A 23,985-nucleotide genomic window follows, 5' to 3' on the forward strand; every position below is an offset into this window, starting at 1 on the left:
TCCGAAGCGCATAAAGTGCAACGACTTTAAAAAAAAATTGTAGGAAATAAATAAAAATTAGTTTTACATAACCTGGGTTCGGTACAGTTAGGTTATTACCAACTTGTTAAACAGAATTATGACTAGGTTTTAAAAAAGGGGGAAAATTTTCATAATATTTCCCTTGATTTTCTACGTTTAATTTCGTGTCTGAATTTCGTCTAATAAGTTTACTTGCAACATGAGCAACATTAGAACATGCGAATTTGCTAGTTTCCGAGGTTACGTGTTTACACATTTCATTTCTGGCGAGTAGTTAAAGACTCGCTCAGTTTGTTATGTGGGCAAACATCTCTTAGCTCTCGGCATACGGCCTTTCACAGGAGAAGTTTCGTGCAAATGGAACGGAAGTTTATGAACGGAAATGTGGCACAAAGATGGCGGACCCGCGTGTAACAACATAAACCCGCATACTTTCGTAAACATTAGGGCACACAACAAACATATTGGTATGCCAAATGAAACCTTATGATAGTGAAAATCTCCCGGTTTATATTTGTTAAACTTAAATAATCACAGCAAAATGTTATCTCAAGTTTAAATACATAATAAAACTGGTATTACGATAATTACAACACATATTCTCCTCACAGTATGTAGACTGGCTCGCTAGCGCGGCAGTAAGGCAAGCGCTTGTCAACTTCAAGGGATGTGGTTTGAACCTCGTCTCATCATATTAGTTTTTTTCCTTCATTTTTTAATAACATTATAATACAATAATGTTGAATCAACTCAAAATGTTAAGATTTGTTTGTAGTAATTATTTGCAGACTGAATGAAATCGTTTAAGCAAAAACAAATATACAAACATATAGTTAGTGTTATGTTATAAAATGTTTCAGGTTAATACTTTAGTAATGCCGTATTATTATTTCTAACATTGTAGAAACTTTAAAGTATTAACTGTTAAATGAATTTCAACACGTTTGACAAAATGTAATAAAATTCGTCGTCGTAATGTTCATTTGCAACATGAACAACATGAGAAAACATGAATTTGCTCTCTACCTATGTTAGATGTTTACCTATCACTCGCTGACCCTGAAATAAGTGCCTGTGTCCGCCATTGTGCACAGTAGAGCACTGAGCTTTTTTCAGATCTTACTTTATGTTTTCCGAATTAAGTTATTGTTATGACTGACCTGTTACTTGAACTGCTTGAGGAAATTAAAAGAATACTATTTTAAAACTATTTATTCGAAATTAAGTTAAATATTTTGGAAAGCATTCGCAAGTAAAATCATAAAATTTGAGGATGAAGTTACTTTATTTAATATCCGCTGCAAATTAAGTATTCGTCAAACAAATATTTATATAGATCCCTTACATTCAAGTAAGTATTTGTAAATAAATAAAGTCAAGTGAATTTGCACTTAAGTTATTATGTTAAATGACCACGTAGATAAAACTCAAGGCTTCTCGCCCCTTTACCAACATGACAAGCACATACACAGCACGCTGTACCATGACACAAAAAACACATATTACTACTAGCTGCCCGACCCGGCTTCACACGGTTGTATTAATGGGGTAAAAAATGAGACCAAATCTCTTATTTATAGTTATAATAAATGAAATAAAATGAAAATTAATTAATTTTGACAAAAACTTAATACAATGCTTTGTAATGTACCGAAGAAAAAACGAATAGCACCGATGGTTTCTCGACTCTCGAGCACGCAACGTTGTCATGGAGACGAAGTACCCACTGTTTCCCGGGCTTAAACACCAATCAACATTGATAATCAGTTTATTATTAATTATAAATTATTAAGATCATTAATCGAAATAAAAACTATCCTATCTCTCAAGTTGGAAAAAATTACACATAAATGCCAATTTTCATCAAAATCTGTTGACTTGGTGAAGAGTTCACTGGAAACAAACATCAGGACACTGGATTTATATATATATATATATATATATATATATATATATATATGTAGATATAATTTATACCGAATCCATAGCGTGCCAATGTCTGAAGGACTGTGGTTTGTCAGGAAGGACTGCAAATCATCAAAGGTATCTAAAGAAAAGTGATTATTTTCATCTTAACCTATACCTAAACGTTTCACAAGACACACATTCTTCGTGTGCCTTTACAGCGCCCAGCATGCATTTCGCGAGCGCTGTTGCATGGTGGACTTAACTTGATGTCTTCAAGCCACAGAATCTATCCAGTGAAAGTTGCCCTCGGAAAAAAAAACAACTATACAGCCAAATATATAAACGTTAAAGCTACTTCAAACCATTACTATTACACTTTAAATTTGTAGAACGTTCTTTATCAATGGCCACCAATAAAAACACCAGTAAAAGTTTCGCGGTTTAATTTCATTGGTCTGTGGTGGTTGTAAAAGTTAACAATCTAAAGTTCGTTAACTATCTAAAGTTTTAACTGGTCAGAAAATTCAACTCTCTAAAAACAAACCTCTATTAATCTTGAATACCGCTGAGCTCTTGGGCGTTTTTAATGCTTAATGGATGTTCAAATTTTTTTTCCCCGCTGTATAACGCAGAGTAAAAAAAAAACACTCGGTTGCCTTGTGTTTAGAGGCTATGTTTGTTGTGTGCTGTCGCCGCCAACGAATTCGCCGACCAGACAAAGCTCAGCAGGAGAGTACTAGATCTGCGTCTCACATAAGTCTTCCAATATGATAGTAAATTCAGTCTGTATAATCACCTTCTTCGGCGAGTTTCACACGTGAGATGTAATTTCGCGGTTGGCAATCCATTTCGCGCGCAGGCAGACTGCAGCGGCCATTCATCTCTGCTCCCGGCTCGCCCCTGCTTCTGGAGCGGTGGTTGAGGAATAGTGCCCCTTATCAACCACCGCCGTAGGAAGACTTCGCCGAAGCCTTCAGCCTACAGCTGTGCGAAGCTGCGCAGCTAATTCAGACATGCGAGGAGTATGCTTATTGAGGCCACTCCTTCACAGAAAACACGCATTGCAACACGAATAGCAGCACAGACAAGGAATAAGTATTTCGCAGGTGTGATCGGAATAGTATTCGGAGCTACGTACTAAACAAAACGTTCGCCATCATGTAAGTTTCAAAATAATTATCTGCACGATGTATTAGTAGATATGCTCAGTGCGCGCTCACACTGCCCAAGTTTTGACATGAACTCCTTCACTTGGCGCCGCTCTGCCCCACTAGGTGTCGGCCTGCTCCAACCTGCTTCAACCTGCTCCAACCTGCTTCAATATGCGACACTCGCTTCACGCTACGTCAACTCCGCATCTCTAGTTGCGCTCGACCGCAAGTTCTCTTAACAAGGCTCTGTGCTGCACGCAGTCTGCAACCCACATCGTCTGTGACAGAGCTTGCTGAGGCTTCTCATTCACGTAGCACGTGTCGCGAGTTCGAACCTGAACCCTGGCGCGGATACAATTTACGAGCTTCAATTTATGCCAGAGTGGTTCGCTGCCACGATATTCTAGGAAGTCTGTCACTGTGAGCTCACGAATTTTTCTCCGAATGTTTACAAATAAGAAAAAAAAGAAGCAATTTTCAATGTGCGGTATTTGAGCGGATCTGCTGTTAAAAAATTCATTAGAGAAGTTAATTGTCATTTCTGAAAATGTATAAAACAAATAATGTGTGTGTACTTTATGAGATGAAAACAAACAATTCAAAAGTACATACAAAGCTTATATGAAAAATTCCAAAGTCTTAGGAATAATACTTGTCAAAAAGAACATACAATCAAAGTGTACATAAATTTTAAAAATCTTAAAATCATTGGTATTAAATTCTAAATTAAAATAAAATTATAAAATTTTCTATATATATTTCTTTTGCGTGTTGAATTGAAGCCTTTCGGTACCATATTATTTTAAAATGTATGATTTGTGAACTTAAATCACTTAATTTAATTATCCACAAATTCTTGTGCGGCTGCAAGAGCTACAGCAGTAGACACATAGGAAGCTACGCATGACTTTTTATTTTTTAAATCGTCATACAAATTAAAGAGTGAAGTTATTAGAAGCAAAATAAAATAGAAAATATATGTACTTTTTATTTTTCTCACAAAAAATGCATACATAATTGTGGTATTGTTTGAAGACTTTCATTACTACTATTCCTAGTAATTTTAATTTTATATGAACTCATTATACTTGCCGGAGTATTGTAATTCTTGTGAAGATATTCCTGTGGCCTCTTGTCAACACCACAGAACTGAAGCATATTGTTTCACCGACCGTAATAAATTGGTTTATGCTTCTGTACAACACCTTTTTTTTGTATACACTAACAGCCAAAATCCAATAATTAGTTATATTTATTTTGCATAAGCTGAATAAATTTGGACTGCGTTATATATATATAACGCTGTAATATATATATATATACATATATTATATATAGGCCTATATATATATTGCGTAACGTATTTAAGCAAAAATACTAAATATTTGATTATCCAGATATATTCACATCATGAAATATTATTTCATCAATAGAAGCTTTAATTTCTACAATAAGAATAATAATATTCATTATAATTATTTGAGAAAATTATCATATATATGACCAACAATATTTAAATCACATATAACAAGTTCATTAGAATAGTCTTCCTGATAGAGAATTAACTAAATTAATTAAATTCTAATATTTGGCGTCTTATGATTAATTTTTCGCATTAAGTGCACTGTATGTCTTAAAACTTTGGGTTTTCACGTTGAAACGCGCTTTTATGTCGTTTAAGATATAAAATAAAACGCTAAAGATATCGGTGCGATAAAGTAAACTTCATGGTAGTAAAACTATACTTGAATAGTCAAAACAAAATCGCAACTTTAAATACATCAATAATTCATCAGCTAGGAAAATTGTGTTAAGAACAAAGATATGTAACATTTTGTGGATTCTCTAAAACATTACAACGGTGGCAAAATTTTGAAACTTTTTCTAAGTGTTTTGTGAGAAAAATAAAGTGAGATTACAATCAAATGTGTAATGTCGTCACTCTCGACACTTTTGCCTAGAAAATGCTTGGTTGAAACACCATTGTTTTCGACTATTACAAAAGTAGTTCCTTGTGGGCTTAGCGCGCACACGAGTCGAGGCGGAGAGATCTGAGAGCATCATCCTCTCTGCACAAGCTTTCAAAAAGGGCGTAGGAGAGTTATTTTTGTCTGTCCCTGTAAGAGATGTCCTCTGAAAGATAGCGTGAAAAGCCATCAGTAAGTTAAAAAAAAATTTGTCTGTTTGATATGCAGAGCCAAAATGTTTTAAAAAAACCTCACACAAACGTCTAGTTATAAAGATAACGAAATGTTTTCACGTCACGCAAAAGTGAATTTAGTTTAATACACAGGTAAAATCGCTCTGAACAAATTAAGTTCTCTGTACTGAATTAATTATTTTTTAAAAATAATTTACAATTTTTTTTTTAACAGGTAGACTTGAACCCGGTCCTCTCTAGGCGCGACATGATTGTCAGGCGAACTGCAGGTTTTTTTTGCATCAATAAAAAATTTAAGTAAGTAAAGGAATCCATCGATTGAATCAGTAAATTAATGAATGATATAATTTTATAATTATTGGAATTTTTTCCCGAATTTCTAGGTCAATAAATACAAATTTTCAAGATGGCAGTCATATCGGCTTACTAGATGCTAGTAGAAGAATTACAGCTTGTTTGAGGACTTTTCACTACCTATATTCAGAGGTGCCCACCCCCCCTAAACACTATGACTCACCCCCCCCCTAACCTAATGATGGCCCCCCCTCGAAATTTTTTGTGCCATTTTCTCAATGATTTTATAATATTATACTTTTTTAGTATTATCTTTCGTCACATTTTGCATTAATTAAAACTAATTTTCTAATAATAATAATTTTGGTCTTTTAGTGTGTGCACTTATTGTCGAAGCGGGGATAGGGACCATCCTGAACCGACAGATGCCAAACTGCTTTTGTTGAGGAAAGTGCGGGGTTGCCAATTTGATATACAAGATCCCTTTCAATTATCAAAGCACCAGAAACGTATTTTCACATTAGAAGCTATAAGTATGTAAATTATATATATTTTCTCGTCCTTTGACAACCCCCCCCCCCCTGAAATTTTAATGACGCAGTCTGCGTCGTTACCCCCCCCTTGTGGGCACCCCTGCTATATTTAATAAATAAGTTTTTTTTTACCTAGTATAAACCTTTTTTGGCTCGAGCAAGGATCAAACCAAGCACTGTAATAGATCATATAAATCAATTAATTATGAGTGATTTTTTTTTATGAATTTTGGTATTTTTTACCGAATTTATAGCTAAATAATTACGAATTTCCAAAATGGCACCCAAATGACAAGTTGGCTGCACTTTAGCGGGTAAAAATTAAACTAACATGGCGGTAGCGCACTACCACACGAAAACAAGATAGAGGCCTCCTGTGGACGAAAACAATATGGCGGTCATGACGTCATACTAGCTAGTGATTATATATATATACATTGGCATTAGTGGTGGGAGGTCAGTCTGTCGATGGATTCCGTGGAGGAACGATCTGTAGTATTATTTTTTTATTTTGCCTTCATTATGTTGGAACCGAGGACTCCATTATGTAAGTGCGATTTTAAATAATACTCTTTTAAAATTTGATTGATATTTTTTTTTATAAATTTAAAATTTTTTTTACTAATTTTTCTGATAATAATTACGGATTTTCAATATGATGGTCGTGATGACATAATCCAAAATAGCGAATTGTTTTTGACGTGACGTCTACTAAATCGATGAACGGCAGCTGCACGCACGAAAAAGTGTCCCGTTATGAGTAGGGAGAGCGTGCCGACTCTGGAACATAGGCGAGGGGGGAGCGGGGTAATCCGGGGATTATCCCATTTTTATGGTTTTTTACGCATTTTTTATGGTTTTTTATGTGCGAATCCAGTTTTTTATGCCCTAATCCAGTGGCTAATCCGCTAATCCAGTGGCTAATCCGCAAATCCGCAAATCCGCAAATTCGCAAATCTGCAAATCCGCCATTTTGTATTTCTAGAAATTTCCACCAACTTCGAATCGTGACGTCATTATTATGTGTCGTCTGCTGGAGGCCGCCATCTTGATTTACACTATTATTAAATGCATTACAGGAAAGCTAACACTAAAGTATGCCTATAAGAAAAAATTTCTTATGCCTGCTTCTGATGCATATAAAGGAACACATATCATGATCATTCAATATGGTGCACTCTGTGCATGTAAGGGAACAATCTTTTCGGTGCACTCTGTGCATGTATTGGAACGAGTCCTTGGGTGTATCATGTGCTTCCAAGATGGTGGGGCTGTTGAATCCAAGATGGCGGAGAATTGTTTAAAGGTTGTAATATTTTTTAAATTTAAATATCGCGCCCTCTGGTACTAACACTTGTTACTAAATATATCGATTAGCATTCGACCTATCGAATGGTGCTGTGCCCTGGCAGCTGAAATATGAAATAAAAATAATTATATATATCGATTAGCATTCGACCTATCGAATGGTGCTCCGCCCTGGCAGCTGAAATATGAAATAAAGATGGCGACGGTGGCGTCATCTGGTATCGATTATATGAACTAAAATTTGGCTACGGTGGCACACTCTGGTAGCCAACTTGAGAATCAAGATGGCGGCGCCTCTGGCAACTAATTTTTGAATTTGCCGCGCGATACTAGCGACATCTACCAGCCAACTTGAGAACCAAGATGGCGGCGCCTCTGACAACTAATTTTTGAATTTGGCGCCATCTGGTAGTCTGTGCTGGAACTAAAGATGGCGGCTGTATAATAATTTTAATTTCAAATGTGGCGCCTTAGGTATGCATTAAGGAAGGCAAAAACACCCTCCCCCATTTATCATAAACTTGCCGTCAGTACGTAGCATATATAGATTATTTATTCCACCATATTCCAATTGGTCTCGTGGTCTAGTGGTCAAGGCGTCCGCCTCGTAACCACGACATCCTGGACGTTTTCACGTCCCATGGATCGAATCCCAGCCTCGGCACTGAAAATATTTTAGTTAAAATAAAATAATACCTGCTGCTACCTGGTGGCGACCAACAGAACTATATGACGTCACACAAGATGGCGGCCTCCAGCAGACGAAACAAGATGCGACCAGGAAAAATCAAGATGGCGGCCTCCAGCAGACGAAACAAGATGGCGGCCAGAAGAAATCAAGATGGCGGCCTCCAGCAGACGACACAGAATCATGACGTCACGATTCGAAGTTGGTGGAAATTTCTAGAAATACAAAATGGCGGATTTGCGGATTTGCAGATTTGCGGATTTGCGGATCTGCGGATTAGCCACTGGATTAGCGGATTAGCCACTGGATTAGGGCATAAAAAACTGGATTTGCACATAAAAAACCATAAAAAATGCGTAAAAAACCATAAAAAATGGGATAATCCCCGGATTACCCTGCTCCCCCCTCGCCTATGTTCCAGAGTCGGCACGCTCTCCCTACTGTTATGCTGTGTCCCGTTACGCTCAATGTACGCTTGCGCCGCATCTATCTCTCTTCCACTCGATTGGCCTATGCGTCCGAGGAGAAGAAAGACAGCGGCAGCACACAACTTACATCTAGACGTTAACTGTTTCGTCGACTGTTTATAAAGTGAAGTGAAAAGTTAATGTGGTTTTCATTGCTTATTACAACAACAATTTCGGCAATAAAGGTTAATTATTCTTGCATTTTAAAAATCTGATTACTATTATAACTTCAAATATTTATTCTTTTATTATTAAAAAAAGTAGCATATGTTGGAGAGTGCAGTAATAATAGGTTATGTTAGATATTTGATTACAGTTTATTTATATGAAAACTTGTTCATAATTATATTTAAACGAAAAGTTAATGTGGTTTTCATTGCTTATTTCAGCAACAATTTCGGCAATAAAGGTTATTCTTGCATTTTAAAAATCTGATTACTAGTATAATTACAAGTATTTAGTTATGTTAGATATTTGATTACAGTTTATTTATATGAAAACGTGTTCATAAAGTGCAGTAATAATAGGTTATGTTACAATTGACTAAAAAATTATGGTGATTCATATAATTGATGATACATATTTGATTACACTTTATTTATATGAAAACTTGTTCATAATTATATTAAAACTTTATAGCTAAACGCCAGTTTTTAAAATTAATTACAAGTCATCTACACGTGAACTGTTTCGTCGACTGTTTATAAAGTGAAGTGAAAAGTTAATGTGGTTTTCATTGCTTATTACAACAACAATTTCGGCCATAAAGGTTAATTATTCTTGCATATTAAAAATCAGATTACTAGTATAATTTCAAGTATTTATTCTTTTATTATTAAAATTAATTGATTCAATTTTATTCATAAAAGTACACAATCATTTCATCAATGTTTTGTTATGACATTGTCACGTTAAACTATTGTCCGTAAACCGACTTTACAGAAAACCAATTTTTTTATTAATTTTTTAATTAATTTTAAAAATTTTCCCGATTTTTTAGCATAAAAAATACGGATTTTCAAAATAGCGACCATAACGATAATCGCAAAAGTTACATCATAATTCAAAATGGCGGTCATGTTATCTTAATTGTCAAGGTAATGACCTCGGCGGCTTACGGCGGCTTGCTTCTAGGACTCTTAAGCCGCTTTTCAGAATTTTGAAGCCAATGCCATTTTTGAGGACTAAATCGGAAAATTTTCCTACAAAACGGGAAATATTTCCCTAGAAATTGAGAAATTTTCTTCAGATTTTATGACGTTAATTTTATTTCTAAAAACTGGACATGTTGGCGGATTTTTGGCAAATTTAGGCAAATTATGTTTTTTTTTTGGCAATGTTTGAAGTTCGCGGTCGAGGTGATCCAAGATGGCCACCGTGATGTCACAGCTTGAACGCCGACCAAGAGCCAGGACCAGTGCCCCCAGGTCTACACTACTGCACAGCTCGACCCAGAGTGATGAGTGAAGCAGTGCCCAGGGAGTGATGTGGAGTGACGTGGTCTCGGCCGCCGCCCTTCACTTCCGCCTCCCTTCCCCCGGCCCGTACGTGCGCTCCCATTGGCTGGCGGCCGGGCCCCGGTGGAGGCGGGGTCAGGAAACGGTTTTCCAATATTCCCTCGGCGCGCACTAACTAGACCACTTCTTCAAGCAGTCCGCTCGCGAGTAAGTGTTTCCCGCGCTGCGAGACTTCCCGGCGTGCCACATCAACAGGACTCTCGGCAGGACATGAGCCAATATTGTACTACAAGTCATCGTAAAAGCTAACATTGGACTTATATACGAGGGTTGGAACTTTATTTGTGGCTACTTTGTATTTACATCTGATACAAAAATTATACATGTTACGGAGTTTTACCCGTTCTTCAATGTAGTCACCAGCATTGTGTACAGCCCGTTGCCAGTGATGTGGGAGTCTGTTGTGTTTACAGTTCGAGTGGAGCGGTCTTCCGTCTGGAGAATCTCTGGGAAATTTCTGAAGCGAATGCCACTACTTGGTTCCTTCGTGTTAGGAATCGTGTCAAAGTCGCAAGGTGGAGTATGGCGGATGGAGCAGCACTCCCCAGCTCCGTCTACTGAACAGTTCAGCCACAGCCTGGCCTGCAAGACGAGGAGTGGTTTCTGCAGAGAGTGTAGCAGCTTCTGTGGGGCAAGGCAGTAATTTTGCCAACAGGACAGAAAAAACACCGCAAAAATATGAAGAAATTAATACTGCCACGCCCAATTACTTCAACGCAATAATTTTTCTACAGTCACACAATTCGCGGTGGTTGTAGAACTCGTTTCAGTTGAACAGAATGCAGACGTTCAGTGCCCCTTGAAGGCTCTACCGACACTGTCGTGCTGTACGACCTCCGGCACATTCCGTCTTCATCCAACTGCATTTCCCGTGTTCAGGAACCGTCGCTACAAGCTTGCAGGCGGCCGCCAGCCAACACGTCGGTGCGCATGCGCGTCATGCGGGAAGGGAGAGTCCATTCGCTCCGAGGTGAGGTAGGTATGTGACTAACGTGTGGTGCATTTCCGTTGCGTGGCGTCTCTGCATCTCTGCAGCAGCGTTGCCACTATTTAAGTTCCAACCAGCATGTATATATATGTACATGTGTGTGTGTGTGTGTGACCTCGCGACCACCACAATGAATAACATCAACCAATGACCTTAAGTGATTGCATTTCAAAATTCGCTTAGTTTCGCAAAAAATAATCAAACATTTCCAAAACTGATCCGATTTCGTAAATTGACTCCAAATAAAACACATTCAGAAAAAAAAAAACACAGCAAAAATCTCAACAAAAAATTATCTGAAAATTAAAACAAAAAATTCCCGTTTTGAAAGAAAATTTCCTTTTCTATTCTCAAAAATTGTATAAAGTATAAAATATACTCAAAGCTGATTCAATCCCCCATCTACTAGCCACCAAAAGCTGGTGGGGGTCCTTCAACCCTGAACTTGGTCTCTTAATGTGAACTTACACGCCATATTGAATTCTGATATTACGCCGCCATTTTGTTTTCTATAACTTTCAGCCAGCTTCGGATTACAAGGGTCGTCGTTACCCCCTCACCCCTGCGCACCCCGCGCATCATCCTGCTTCGCCGCTTTTATCTATCGCTGAGCGGCCTTGGGAATTCCGCGGACCGCCGCGCGGAGTGGCGAGAATGAGCGCCGCCTTTCTCGATGTTTCGGGCGTCGGGTCGGCACGGGATGACGGGACTCATTACAGCCGCTTTCGTCGGTTCTGGAAAGACAACCTACCAGTACTTAAGCAGGGCTACGCGCGGAGTCCCACGAGTGCCGCGAGTTCCGAGATAGTTCCGTAAGTTCGGAGAGTTCCGTGAGTTCCGTGAGTTCGGAGAGTTAGGAGAGTTCCGTGAGTTCCGTGAGTTCGGAGAGTTCCGTGAGTTCCGTGAGTTCGGAGAGTTCGGAGAGTTCGGAGAGTTCGGAGAGTTCGGAGAGTTCGGAGAGTTCGGAGAGTTCCGTGAGTTCCGTGAGTTCGGAGAGTTCGGAGAGTTCCGTGAGTTCGGAGAGTTCCGTGAGTTCGGAGAGTTCCGTGAGTTCGGAGAGTTCCGTGAGTTCGGAGAGTTCCGTGAGTTCGGAGAGTTCCGTGAGTTCGGAGAGTTCCGTGAGTTCGGAGAGTTCCGTGAGTTCGGAGAGTTCCGTGAGTTCGGAGAGTTCCATGAGTTCCGTGAGTTCGGAGAGTTCCGTGAGTTCCGTGAGTTCGGAGAGTTCCGTGAGTTCCGTGAGTTCCGTGAGTTCGGAGAGTTCGGAGAGTTCGGAGAGTTCCGTGAGTTCGGAGAGTTCCGTGAGTTCGGAGAGTTCCGCGAGTTCGGAGAGTTCCGTGAGTTCGGAGAGTTCCGTGAGTTCCGAGAGTTCGGAGAGTTCCGTGAGTTCCGTGAGTTCGGAGAGTTCGGAGAGTTCCGTGAGTTCGGAGAGTTCGGAGAGTTCCGTGAGTTCGGAGAGTTCCGTGAGTTCCGTGAGTTCGGAGAGTTCGGAGAGTTCCGTGAGTTCGGAGAGTTCCGTGAGTTCGGAGAGTTCCGTGAGTTCGGAGAGTTCCGTGAGTTCGGAGAGTTCCGTGAGTTCGGAGAGTTCCGTGAGTTCGGAGAGTTCCGTGAGTTCCGTGAGTTCGGAGAGTTCGGAGAGTTCCGTGAGTTCCGTGAGTTCGGAGAGTTCCGTGAGTTCGGAGAGTTCCGTGAGTTCGGAGAGTTCCGTGAGTTCGGAGAGTTCCGTGAGTTCGGAGAGTTCCGTGAGTTCGGAGAGTTCCGTGAGTTCGAAGAGTTCGGAGAGTTCCGTGAGTTCCGTGAGTTCGGAGAGTTCGGAGAGTTCCGTGAGTTCGGAGAGTTCGGAGAGTTCCGTGAGTTCGGAGAGTTCCGTGAGTTCCGTGAGTTCGGAGAGTTCGGAGAGTTCGGAGAGTTCGGAGAGTTCCGCGAGTGAAGGGAAGTGCGACATCGGCGAAGAGGGTGAGAGACCTCCTCGAGAGTGGCGCGACGCGGAGTGACTGGACCGTGAGAGTGCGACTGAGTGGCGCGAGACTGTGTGTGTGGACAGGCGCGAGGTAAGAGACGAACCACTGTTGAGACTGGCTCCAATGAGGAGTGCGAACTGCGGAACTTGTATAGATATTGAGCGACTTGTGAACATACATTTTTAAGTGCGATTATTTATTAGTAATGTAAATATTAGTAATTAATAAAACTGCGAAGAAACCTAATTGGGCTGTCAGTTACGAACCCAGTTTCCCCCCAAATAAAATCTGATTTAATCACGATTCCAACCGAGAAACCTTCGTACGGTAGTTGATGCTTGAACCAACTGAGTCAGAAAGTAAGCTTCTCTGTTTCTGAAGAGTGTTGACATAATGGACCTAATTAAAATAAATGATTCCTGCAGCCAAGAGAAGAATAGAACACACATTATTTTAATTTGTTTATTGGGCTGCATCTCTTCCAAAGCGAGGTCATAACAGACGGAAACACAAGAGTTGGAAAATTATCACGGTCATCTGAGCTGCTTCGGTTTTGCGCCGGTAAATATCCCTGACCTGATCGGTGCATTTTAAACGGACTCATGTTACGCTTTTTGATAGCTAATTATATACAGTGTTGTTAAAAGTACTCGGAAAAAGTAATTGGGCTCAATTACAATTACTGTGTTGATAATGTAACTAATTACAAGTTAAAATTACTTTATATAGAAGTAATCAGTAAAATTACAATTACAATTACTTTCCGCTACCATTTTAAAACTGACCTACGATTCAATTTCTTTATACTTTGTTACATTAATAAACATATATACATATGTTTTGTTAAAAAAATTACAGATAGCATTTTTCACTTCTCTCGATGCTTATTAGTTATTGGTAATTTTATCGTGGCCTCAGCGAGCCGATTGAGTTCAAGTGATAGGTTGGAGCCAGAATTGTCATTAAAAATTGATGTAGACAGTGTTTGAAAATTGTGTTAGTGAAATCATTCTATGATATTTATCATAATAATAATTTCTAAGGATCTGGAGTAGGTACTGCTGCTGTGTATCCGGGCTATCAGCATATCATCCCGTCCCCTTCCACAACAAAAAAAAACTTAGCTTGTTATTAATATCACTACATTAACAGCCCGGACAGAAAACTGCGCGTGTAAGAGTTACACTAAATGTTTTCCCTCTCTATAACATAATAAGCATTTGAAGTTAAAAAACATATATTTCTAAAATGAATCTCTCAAAAAAAATTTAATACACAAACAACCACAGTAAATATAACTAAATTATTCAAATTATAAATAATGCCAGCCTGGCTTTAGATAAATAACACCAATTTAAAGATGTATCAAGGTAAAGAGCGACAGACTATGAGGTAAACGCTGACAGGCAGACCTTGTGAACACCGTTGAGAGATGTTGAGCACAGCTGAGCTCAGCTGATGGCAGCTGAGCACAGCTGACGACAACTGACGAGAGCTGAGCACAGCCGAGCACAGCCGAGCACAGCCGAGCAGCTGGACGCAGGCGGGGGGGCAAGAAGCACTCACCGAGAGGTCGCCACCGTAGAACGGGTGGATAACAAACGTCTCGTTGCCCACGTGGATGACTCCGCTGACGCCGTTGCACGTGTGGAAGGCTGCCGTGGCGCCCGGGTAGTCCTTCACCGTGCCGTGGTAGTAGCAGTGCTCTATCTCCTGCAACACGCAGCAACACACCGTGCCGTGGTAGTGGCAGTGCTCTATCTCCTGCAACACGCAGCAACACACCGTGCCGTGGTAGTGGCAGTGCTCTATCTCCTGCAACACGCAGCAACACTCAGTGCCGTGGTAGTAGCAGTGCTCTATCTCCTGCAACACGCAGCAACACACCGTGCCGTGGTAGTGGCAGTGCTCTATCTCCTGCAACACGCAGCAACACACCGTGCCGTGGTAGTAGCAGTGCTCTATCTCCTGCAACACGCAGCAACACTCAGTGCCGTGGTAGTAGCAGTGCTCTATCTCCTGCAACACGCAGCAACACACCGTGCCGTGGTAGTGGCAGTGCTCTATCTCCTGCAACACGCAGCAACACACCGTGCCGTGGTAGTAGCAGTGCTCTATCTCCCGCAACACGCAGCAACACTCAGTGCCGTGGTAGTAGCAGTGCTCTATCTCCTGCAACACGCAGCAACACTCAGTGCCGTGGTAGTAGCAGTGCTCTATCTCCTGCAACACGCAGCAACACACAGTGACGTGGTAGTGGCAGTGCTCTATCTCCTGCAACACGCAGCAACACACAGTGCCGTGGTAGTGGCAGTGCTCTATCTCATGCAACACGCAGCAACACACCGTGCCGTGGTAGTGGCAGTGCTCTATCTCCTGCAACACGCAGCAACACACCGTGCCGTGGTAGTGGCAGTGCTCTATCTCCTGCAACACGCAGCAACACACCGTGCCGTGGTAGTAGCAGTGCTCTATCTCCTGCAACACGCAGCAACACTCAGTGCCGTGGTAGTAGCAGTGCTCTATCTCCTGCAACACGCAGCAACACACCGTGCCGTGGTAGTGGCAGTGCTCTATCTCCTGCAACACGCAGCAACACACCGTGCCGTGGTAGTAGCAGTGCTCTATCTCCTGCAACACGCAGCAACACTCAGTGCCGTGGTAGTAGCAGTGCTCTATCTCCTGCAACACGCAGCAACACACCGTGCCGTGGTAGTGGCAGTGCTCTATCTCCTGCAACACGCAGCAACACACCGTGCCGTGGTAGTAGCAGTGCTCTATCTCCTGCAACACGCAGCAACACTCAGTGCCGTGGTAGTAGCAGTGCTCTATCTCCTGCAACACGCAGCAACACACCGTGCCGTGGTAGTGGCAGTGCTCTATCTCCTGCAACACGCAGCAACACACCGTGCCGTGGTAGTAGCAGTGCTCTATCTCCTGCAACACGCAGCAACACTCAGTGCCGTGGTAGTAGCAGTGCTCTATCTCCTGCAACACGCAGCAACACACCGTGCCGTGGTAGTGGCAGTGCTCTATCTCCTGCAACACGCAGCAACACACCGTGCCGTGGTAGTGGCAGTGCTCTATCTCCTGCAACACGCAGCAACACACCGTGCCGTGGTAGTAGCAGTGCTCTATCTCCTGCAACACGCAGCAACACTCAGTGCCGTGGTAGTAACAGTGCTCTATCTCCTGCAACACGCAGCAACACACCGTGCCGTGGTAGTGGCAGTGCTCTATCTCCTGCAACACGCAGCAACACAACGTGCCGTGGTAGTGGCAGTGCTCTATCTCCTGCAACACGCAGCAACACACCGTGCCGTGGTAGTAGCAGTGCTCTATCTCCTGCAACACGCAGCAACACACCGTGCCGTGGTAGTAGCAGTGCTCTATCTCCTGCAACACGCAGCAACACTCAGTGCCGTGGTAGTAGCAGTGCTCTATCTCCTGCAACACGCAGCAACACACCGTGCCGTGGTAGTGGCAGTGCTCTATCTCCTGCAACACGCAGCAACACACCGTGCCGTGGTAGTAGCAGTGCTCTATCTCCTGCAACACGCAGCAACACTCAGTGCCGTGGTAGTAGCAGTGCTCTATCTCCTGCAACACGCAGCAACACACCGTGCCGTGGTAGTGGCAGTGCTCTATCTCCTGCAACACGCAGCAACACTCAGTGCCGTGGTAGTAGCAGTGCTCTATCTCCTGCAACACGCAGCAACACACCGTGCCGTGGTAGTGGCAGTGCTCTATCTCCTGCAACACGCAGCAACACACCGTGCCGTGGTAGTAGCAGTGCTCTATCTCCTGCAACACGCAGCAACACTCAGTGCCGTGGTAGAAGCAGTGCTCTATCTCCTGCAACACGCAGCAACACACCGTGCCGTGGTAGTGGCAGTGCTCTATCTCCTGCAACACGCAGCAACACACCGTGCCGTGGTAGTAGCAGTGCTCTATCTCCTGCAACACGCAGCAACACTCAGTGCCGTGGTAGTAGCAGTGCTCTATCTCCTGCAACACGCAGCAACACTCAGTGCCGTGGTAGTAGCAGTGCTCTATCTCCTGCAACACGCAGCAACACACCGTGCCGTGGTAGTGGCAGTGCTCTATCTCCTGCAACACGCAGCAACACACCGTGCCGTGGTAGTAGCAGTGCTCTATCTCCTGCAACACGCAGCAACACTCAGTGCCGTGGTAGTAGCAGTGCTCTATCTCCTGCAACACGCAGCAACACACCGTGCCGTGGTAGTGGCAGTGCTCTATCTCCTGCAACACGCAGCAACACACCGTGCCGTGGTAGTAGCAGTGCTCTATCTCCTGCAACACGCAGCAACACTCAGTGCCGTGGTAGTAGCAGTGCTCTATCTCCTGCAACACGCAGCAACACACCGTGCCGTGGTAGTGGCAGTGCTCTATCTCCTGCAACACGCAGCAACACACCGTGCCGTGGTAGTGGCAGTGCTCTATCTCCTGCAACACGCAGCAACACACCGTGCCGTGGTAGTAGCAGTGCTCTATCTCCTGCAACACGCAGCAACACTCAGTGCCGTGGTAGTAGCAGTGCTCTATCTCCTGCAACACGCAGCAACACACCGTGCCGTGGTAGTGGCAGTGCTCTATCTCCTGCAACACGCAGCAACACACCGTGCCGTGGTAGTGGCAGTGCTCTATCTCCTGCAACACGCAGCAACACACCGTGCCGTGGTAGTAGCAGTGCTCTATCTCCTGCAACACGCAGCAACACACCGTGCCGTGGTAGTAGCAGTGCTCTATCTCCTGCAACACGCAGCAACACTCAGTGCCGTGGTAGTAGCAGTGCTCTATCTCCTGCAACACGCAGCAACACACCGTGCCGTGGTAGTGGCAGTGCTCTATCTCCTGCAACACGCAGCAACACACCGTGCCGTGGTAGTAGCAGTGCTCTATCTCCTGCAACACGCAGCAACACTCAGTGCCGTGGTAGTAGCAGTGCTCTATCTCCTGCAACACGCAGCAACACACCGTGCCGTGGTAGTGGCAGTGCTCTATCTCCTGCAACACGCAGCAACACTCAGTGCCGTGGTAGTAGCAGTGCTCTATCTCCTGCAACACGCAGCAACACACCGTGCCGTGGTAGTGGCAGTGCTCTATCTCCTGCAACACGCAGCAACACACCGTGCCGTGGTAGTAGCAGTGCTCTATCTCCTGCAACACGCAGCAACACTCAGTGCCGTGGTAGTAGCAGTGCTCTATCTCCTGCAACACGCAGCAACACACCGTGCCGTGGTAGTGGCAGTGCTCTATCTCCTGCAACACGCAGCAACACACCGTGCCGTGGTAGTAGCAGTGCTCTATCTCCTGCAACACGCAGCAACACTCAGTGCCGTGGTAGTAGCAGTGCTCTATCTCCTGCAACACGCAGCAACACTCAGTGCCGTGGTAGTAGCAGTGCTCTATCTCCTGCAACACGCAGCAACACACCGTGCCGTGGTAGTGGCAGTGCTCTATCTCCTGCAACACGCAGCAACACACCGTGCCGTGGTAGTAGCAGTGCTCTATCTCCTGCAACACGCAGCAACACACCGTGCCGTGGTAGTGGCAGTGCTCTATCTCCTGCAACACGCAGCAACACACCGTGCCGTGGTAGTAGCAGTGCTCTATCTCCTGCAACACGCAGCAACACTCAGTGCCGTGGTAGTAGCAGTGCTCTATCTCCTGCAACACGCAGCAACACACCGTGCCGTGGTAGTGGCAGTGCTCTATCTCCTGCAACACGCAGCAACACACCGTGCCGTGGTAGTAGCAGTGCTCTATCTCCTGCAACACGCAGCAACACTCAGTGCCGTGGTAGTGGCAGTGCTCTATCTCCTGCAACACGCAGCAACACACCGTGCCGTGGTAGTGGCAGTGCTCTATCTCCTGCAACACGCGGCAACACACCGTGCCGTGGTAGTGGCAGTGCTCTATCTCCTGCAACACGCAGCAACACACCGTGCCGTGGTAGTGGCAGTGCTCTATCTCCTGCAACACGCAGCAACACACCGTGCCGTGGTAGTAGCAGTGCTCTATCTCCTGCAACACGCAGCAACACTCAGTGCCGTGGTAGTGGCAGTGCTCTATCTCCTGCAACACGCAGCAACACACCGTGCCGTGGTAGTGGCAGTGCTCTATCTCCTGCAACACGCAGCAACACTCAGTGCCGTGGTAGTAGCAGTGCTCTATCTCCTCCAACACGTAGCAACACACCGTGCCGTGGTAGTAGCAGTGCTCTATCTCCTGCAACACGCAGCAACACACCGTGCCGTGGTAGTGGCAGTGCTCTATCTCCTGCAACACGCAGCAACACACCGTGCCGTGGTAGTAGCAGTGCTCTATCTCCTGCAACACGCAGCAACACACCGTGCCGTGGTAGTAGCAGTGCTCTATCTCCTGCAACACGCAGCAACACTCAGTGCCGTGGTAGTAGCAGTGCTCTATCTCCTGCAACACGCAGCAACACACAGTGACGTGGTAGTGGCAGTGCTCTATCTCCTGCAACACGCAGCAACACACCGTGCCGTGGTAGTGGCAGTGCTCTATCTCCTGCAACACGCAGCAACACACCGTGCCGTGGTAGTGGCAGTGCTCTATCTCCTGCAACACGCAGCAACACACCGTGCCGTGGTAGTAGCAGTGCTCTATCTCCTGCAACACGCAGCAACACACCGTGCCGTGGTAGTAGCAGTGCTCTATCTCCTGCAACACGCAGCAACACACCGTGCCGTGGTAGTGGCAGTGCTCTATCTCCTGCAACACGTAGCAACACACCGTGCCGTGGTAGTAGCAGTGCTCTATCTCCTGCAACACGCAGCAACACACCGTGCCGTGGTAGTGGCAGTGCTCTATCTCCTGCAACACGCAGCAACACACCGTGCCGTGGTAGTAGCAGTGCTCTATCTCCTGCAACACGCGGCAACACACCGTGCCGTGGTAGTGGCAGTGCTCTATCTCCTGCAACACGCAGCAACACACCGTGCCGTGGTAGTGGCAGTGCTCTATCTCCTGCAACACGCAGCAACACACCGTGCCGTGGTAGTAGCAGTGCTCTATCTCCTGCAACACGCAGCAACACTCAGTGCCGTGGTAGTGGCAGTGCTCTATCTCCTGCAACACGCAGCAATACACCGTGCCGTGGTAGTGGCAGTGCTCTATCTCCTGCAACACGCAGCAACACTCAGTGCCGTGGTAGTAGCAGTGCTCTATCTCCTCCAACACGTAGCAACACACCGTGCCGTGGTAATAGCAGTGCTCTATCTCCTGCAACACGCAGCAACACACCGTGCCGTGGTAGTGGCAGTGCTCTATCTCCTGCAACACGCAGCAACACACCGTGCCGTGGTAGTAGCAGTGCTCTATCTCCTGCAACACGCAGCAACACTCAGTGCCGTGGTAGTAGCAGTGCTCTATCTCCTGCAACACGCAGCAACACACCGTGCCGTGGTAGTGGCAGTGCTCTATCTCCTGCAACACGCAGCAACACTCAGTGCCGTGGTAGTAGCAGTGCTCTATCTCCTCCAACACGTAGCAACACACCGTGCCGTGGTAGTAGCAGTGCTCTATCTCCTGCAACACGCAGCAACACACCGTGCCGTGGTAGTGGCAGTGCTCTATCTCCTGCAACACGCAGCAACACTCAGTGCCGTGGTAGTGGCAGTGCTCTATCTCCTGCAACACGCAGCAACACTCAGTGCCGTGGTAGTAGCAGTGCTCTATCTCCTGCAACACGCAGCAACACTCAGTGCCGTGGTAGTGGCAGTGCTCTATCTCCTGTAACACGCAGCAACACTCAGTGCCGTGGTAGTAGCAGTGCTCTATCTCCTGCAACACGCAGCAACACTCAGTGCCGTGGTAGTGGCAGTGCTCTATCTCCTGCAACACGCAGCAACACTCAGTGCCGTGGTAGTGGCAGTGCTCTATCTCCTGCAACACGCAGCAACACTCAGTGCCGTGGTAGTAGCAGTGCTCTATCTCCTGCAACACGCAGCAACACACAGTGACGTGGTAGTGGCAGTGCTCTATCTCCTGCAACACGCAGCAACACTCAGTGCCGTGGTAGTGGCAGTGCTCTATCTCCTGCAACACGCAGCAACACTCAGTGCCGTGGTAGTGGCAGTGCTCTATCTCCTGCAACACGCAGCAACACTCAGTGCCGTGGTAGTGGCAGTGCTCTATCTCCTGTAACACGCAGCAACACTCAGTGCCGTGGTAGTGGCAGTGCTCTATCTCCTGCAACACGCAGCAACACTCAGTGCCGTGGTAGTGGCAGTGCTCTATCTCCTGCAACACGCAGCAACACTCAGTGCCGTGGTAGTGGCAGTGCTCTATCTCCTGCAACACGCAGCAACACTCAGTGCCGTGGTAGTAGCAGTGCTCTATCTCCTGCAACACGCAGCAACACACAGTGACGTGGTAGTGGCAGTGCTCTATCTCCTGCAACACGCAGCAACACACAGTGCCGTGGTAGTGGCAGTGCTCTATCTCATGCAACACGCAGCAACACACCGTGCCGTGGTAGTGGCAGTGCTCTATCTCCTGCAACACGCAGCAACACACAGTGCCGTGGTAGTGGCAGTGCTCTATCTCCTGCAACACGCAGCAACACTCAGTGCCGTGGTAGTGGCAGTGCTCTATCTCCTGCAACACTCAGCAACACTCAGTGCCGTGGTAGTGGCAGTGCTCTATCTCCTGCAACACGCAGCAACACTCAGTGCCGTGGTAGTAGCAGTGCTCTATCTCCTGCAACACGCAGCAACACACCGTGCCGTGGTAATGACAGTGCTCTATCTCCTGCAACACGCGGCAACACACAGTGCCGTGGTAGTAGCAGTGCTCTATCTCCTGCAACACGCAGCAACACACCGTGCCGTGGTAGTGGCAGTGCTCTATCTCCTGCAACACGCAGCAACACACCATACATATGAATTCATCCAGATGTTTACTCACTAAAATACTCAAGAAATAATAGCAATAGTTCGATAATTAGGTAACAATAAATAATACTGCATTTAAAAAGAAATGTTACAAAATATGTAACGATATGACAAGAGTGTAAATACGAGAATTTTAATTGGGAGTGTTTTATAATGCAAAACAGCATTTTACCACTTTAAGAGCACATTAAACTATCTTTTATTAGTTTCAGTATTTTGTTTACAATGTAAGAGATAATTAACTTTGGCTATATGAAAAAAAATATAAAACTGGCCGATTTGTAAAAAAAGTAAAACTAATACTAAGTGATATCTATAAAGAAGTAATATTATCACTAAATGTAGAAAAAACTGGTATGTATATATATTACTAATCGCTTTACTTAAAAAAATTAATTCTTAATTCTATAGAAATTTTTATAAATTTTTTACTCAACTCGCTTTAAGACGTGTATGCTGTTTAATACGGTGTTATGGATATTGACAGTTTGTGGTGTGCTCACTTAATCGCAGATTATTGCATAATACGTATATTTTATTTTAAGTTGCGAAACAATTTAATTAAGATTAAAAATTCTGGTATTATCTTTTTTGTTATTAATGTTTTCAGCAAAAGTTGGTAAATTAAAGGCATAAATGCAGTAAATAATACACACAAACCGTGGGTACATGGACAGATGAATATATGAACAGCACATATCTAACAGCTACAATTAGGATATTGCACGCACAGTAATGACAGGTAGAATTAATTTAATGAAAGGATAAGTTTTCAGGAAAATTATTTCTTCCTTTTCTTTCTTGGTTCTTTCGATATAAAAAAAGAAAAGTATAGTTTAAGATTAACGTTGCTATTACAGTTTTAAATGCAGTTCTTGCACTAAGCTGTGGTCTAAAACGAAGAAATTGTTTATACTACTGTTCTTCTTATAGGTTTTGAAAATGGTGACATTTATTTTGTAGTACTTTAAACAAAATAATTTTGTAAGAATGGTATTTTGTATAAATATGGTCATATGTTTAGAAATTCAGATTTATTTCAATACCTTTTATAAAAAAACTATTATAAAAATTAGATGCTTTCCTCTTAAATATATCATTTCCCGTTCCCGAAATGCTGGTTCGCCCACTGTCTCGGCGCAGGTATGGATGCAAGTCGACCAATCAGCGCGCGGCGCGCAGTGCACAGTCGTGATGGGAGAGCCATATTTGGAATGGGCGTGCGGTGTACGCTTTTGCAGCCAGTGGCGCGGAATCCAGTAGCCTATTCCACTTTCTGTGCGTGTGCTTTCACCGGTGCTGAAGCGACTGCATAACAGACACATTAGATAGTTTTACTTGTCATTATTTCTGTAAAAATATTTGGTTCCTACTTCTTTAATCGCAAAAGAAAAAAATCTAATATTTCAATAGTTTTCGCAACTGTACCACTGCGTAATGTTATTATAGTGGCAGGTTATTTTCCCAGCACCTACCACGGGAACTATCGGAAGTCCTGTAAACCTGCGACGTCTCCGTGTCACGAAGCGACTGTCAGACGCGAACTGCCTTCACGGAGCGATACTGCAGTCACAGCTACGAGGCGGTCCACAGCCATATGCGAGACGGCAGTGTCTCTTTCCCCTCCATGTTCACGATATTTCCCTGCAACGTCAGTGAACTTTATTTTTAACTAATGACCCTAATATCGCTTTTAATTGTGAATGTTAAAAAAATCTCAAAAACAAAAAAATCTAATTTTGTATTAATTTGTATTGAAAATATGACACTAAATTGCCAAAAAATAAAATCTGCTGATCCGATCGCTACCAAACTCCACAGGACCACCCGCTGTGCTAATCTGATGATTTCCCGGAAATTTCATCAAAATCGGTCCAGCCGCTTTGGAATCCATAGGGAACATAAATACACACATCGATTTTCATGTAGCCTAGATATACCGTTGTATTGTAAATTACGTTCATTAGGGTACTTAATGTCTTCATTGATATAATTGAATATGTAAATTTTCGTTCGTTCAAAATATTAAATCTTCAAAAATATATT

General features: G+C 44.2%; 1 protein-coding gene across 1 annotated transcript in view; it reads right to left on the reverse strand.

Annotated features, from left to right (window-relative positions):
• The window catches only part of LOC134540809 (disintegrin and metalloproteinase domain-containing protein 12), a 658,355-nt gene that overhangs the window by 188,655 nt on the left and 445,715 nt on the right, over positions 1-23,985 (reverse strand). The window contains exon 9 of the mRNA XM_063383750.1: positions 14,561-14,707. Coding sequence (XP_063239820.1) covers positions 14,561-14,707 — 147 coding nt within the window. The remainder of the gene's footprint in view (positions 1-14,560; positions 14,708-23,985) is intronic.

The sequence above is a fragment of the Bacillus rossius genome, chromosome 17, assembly GCF_032445375.1.
Source record: "Bacillus rossius redtenbacheri isolate Brsri chromosome 17, Brsri_v3, whole genome shotgun sequence".
NCBI classification, from domain to species: domain Eukaryota; kingdom Metazoa; phylum Arthropoda; class Insecta; order Phasmatodea; family Bacillidae; genus Bacillus; species Bacillus rossius.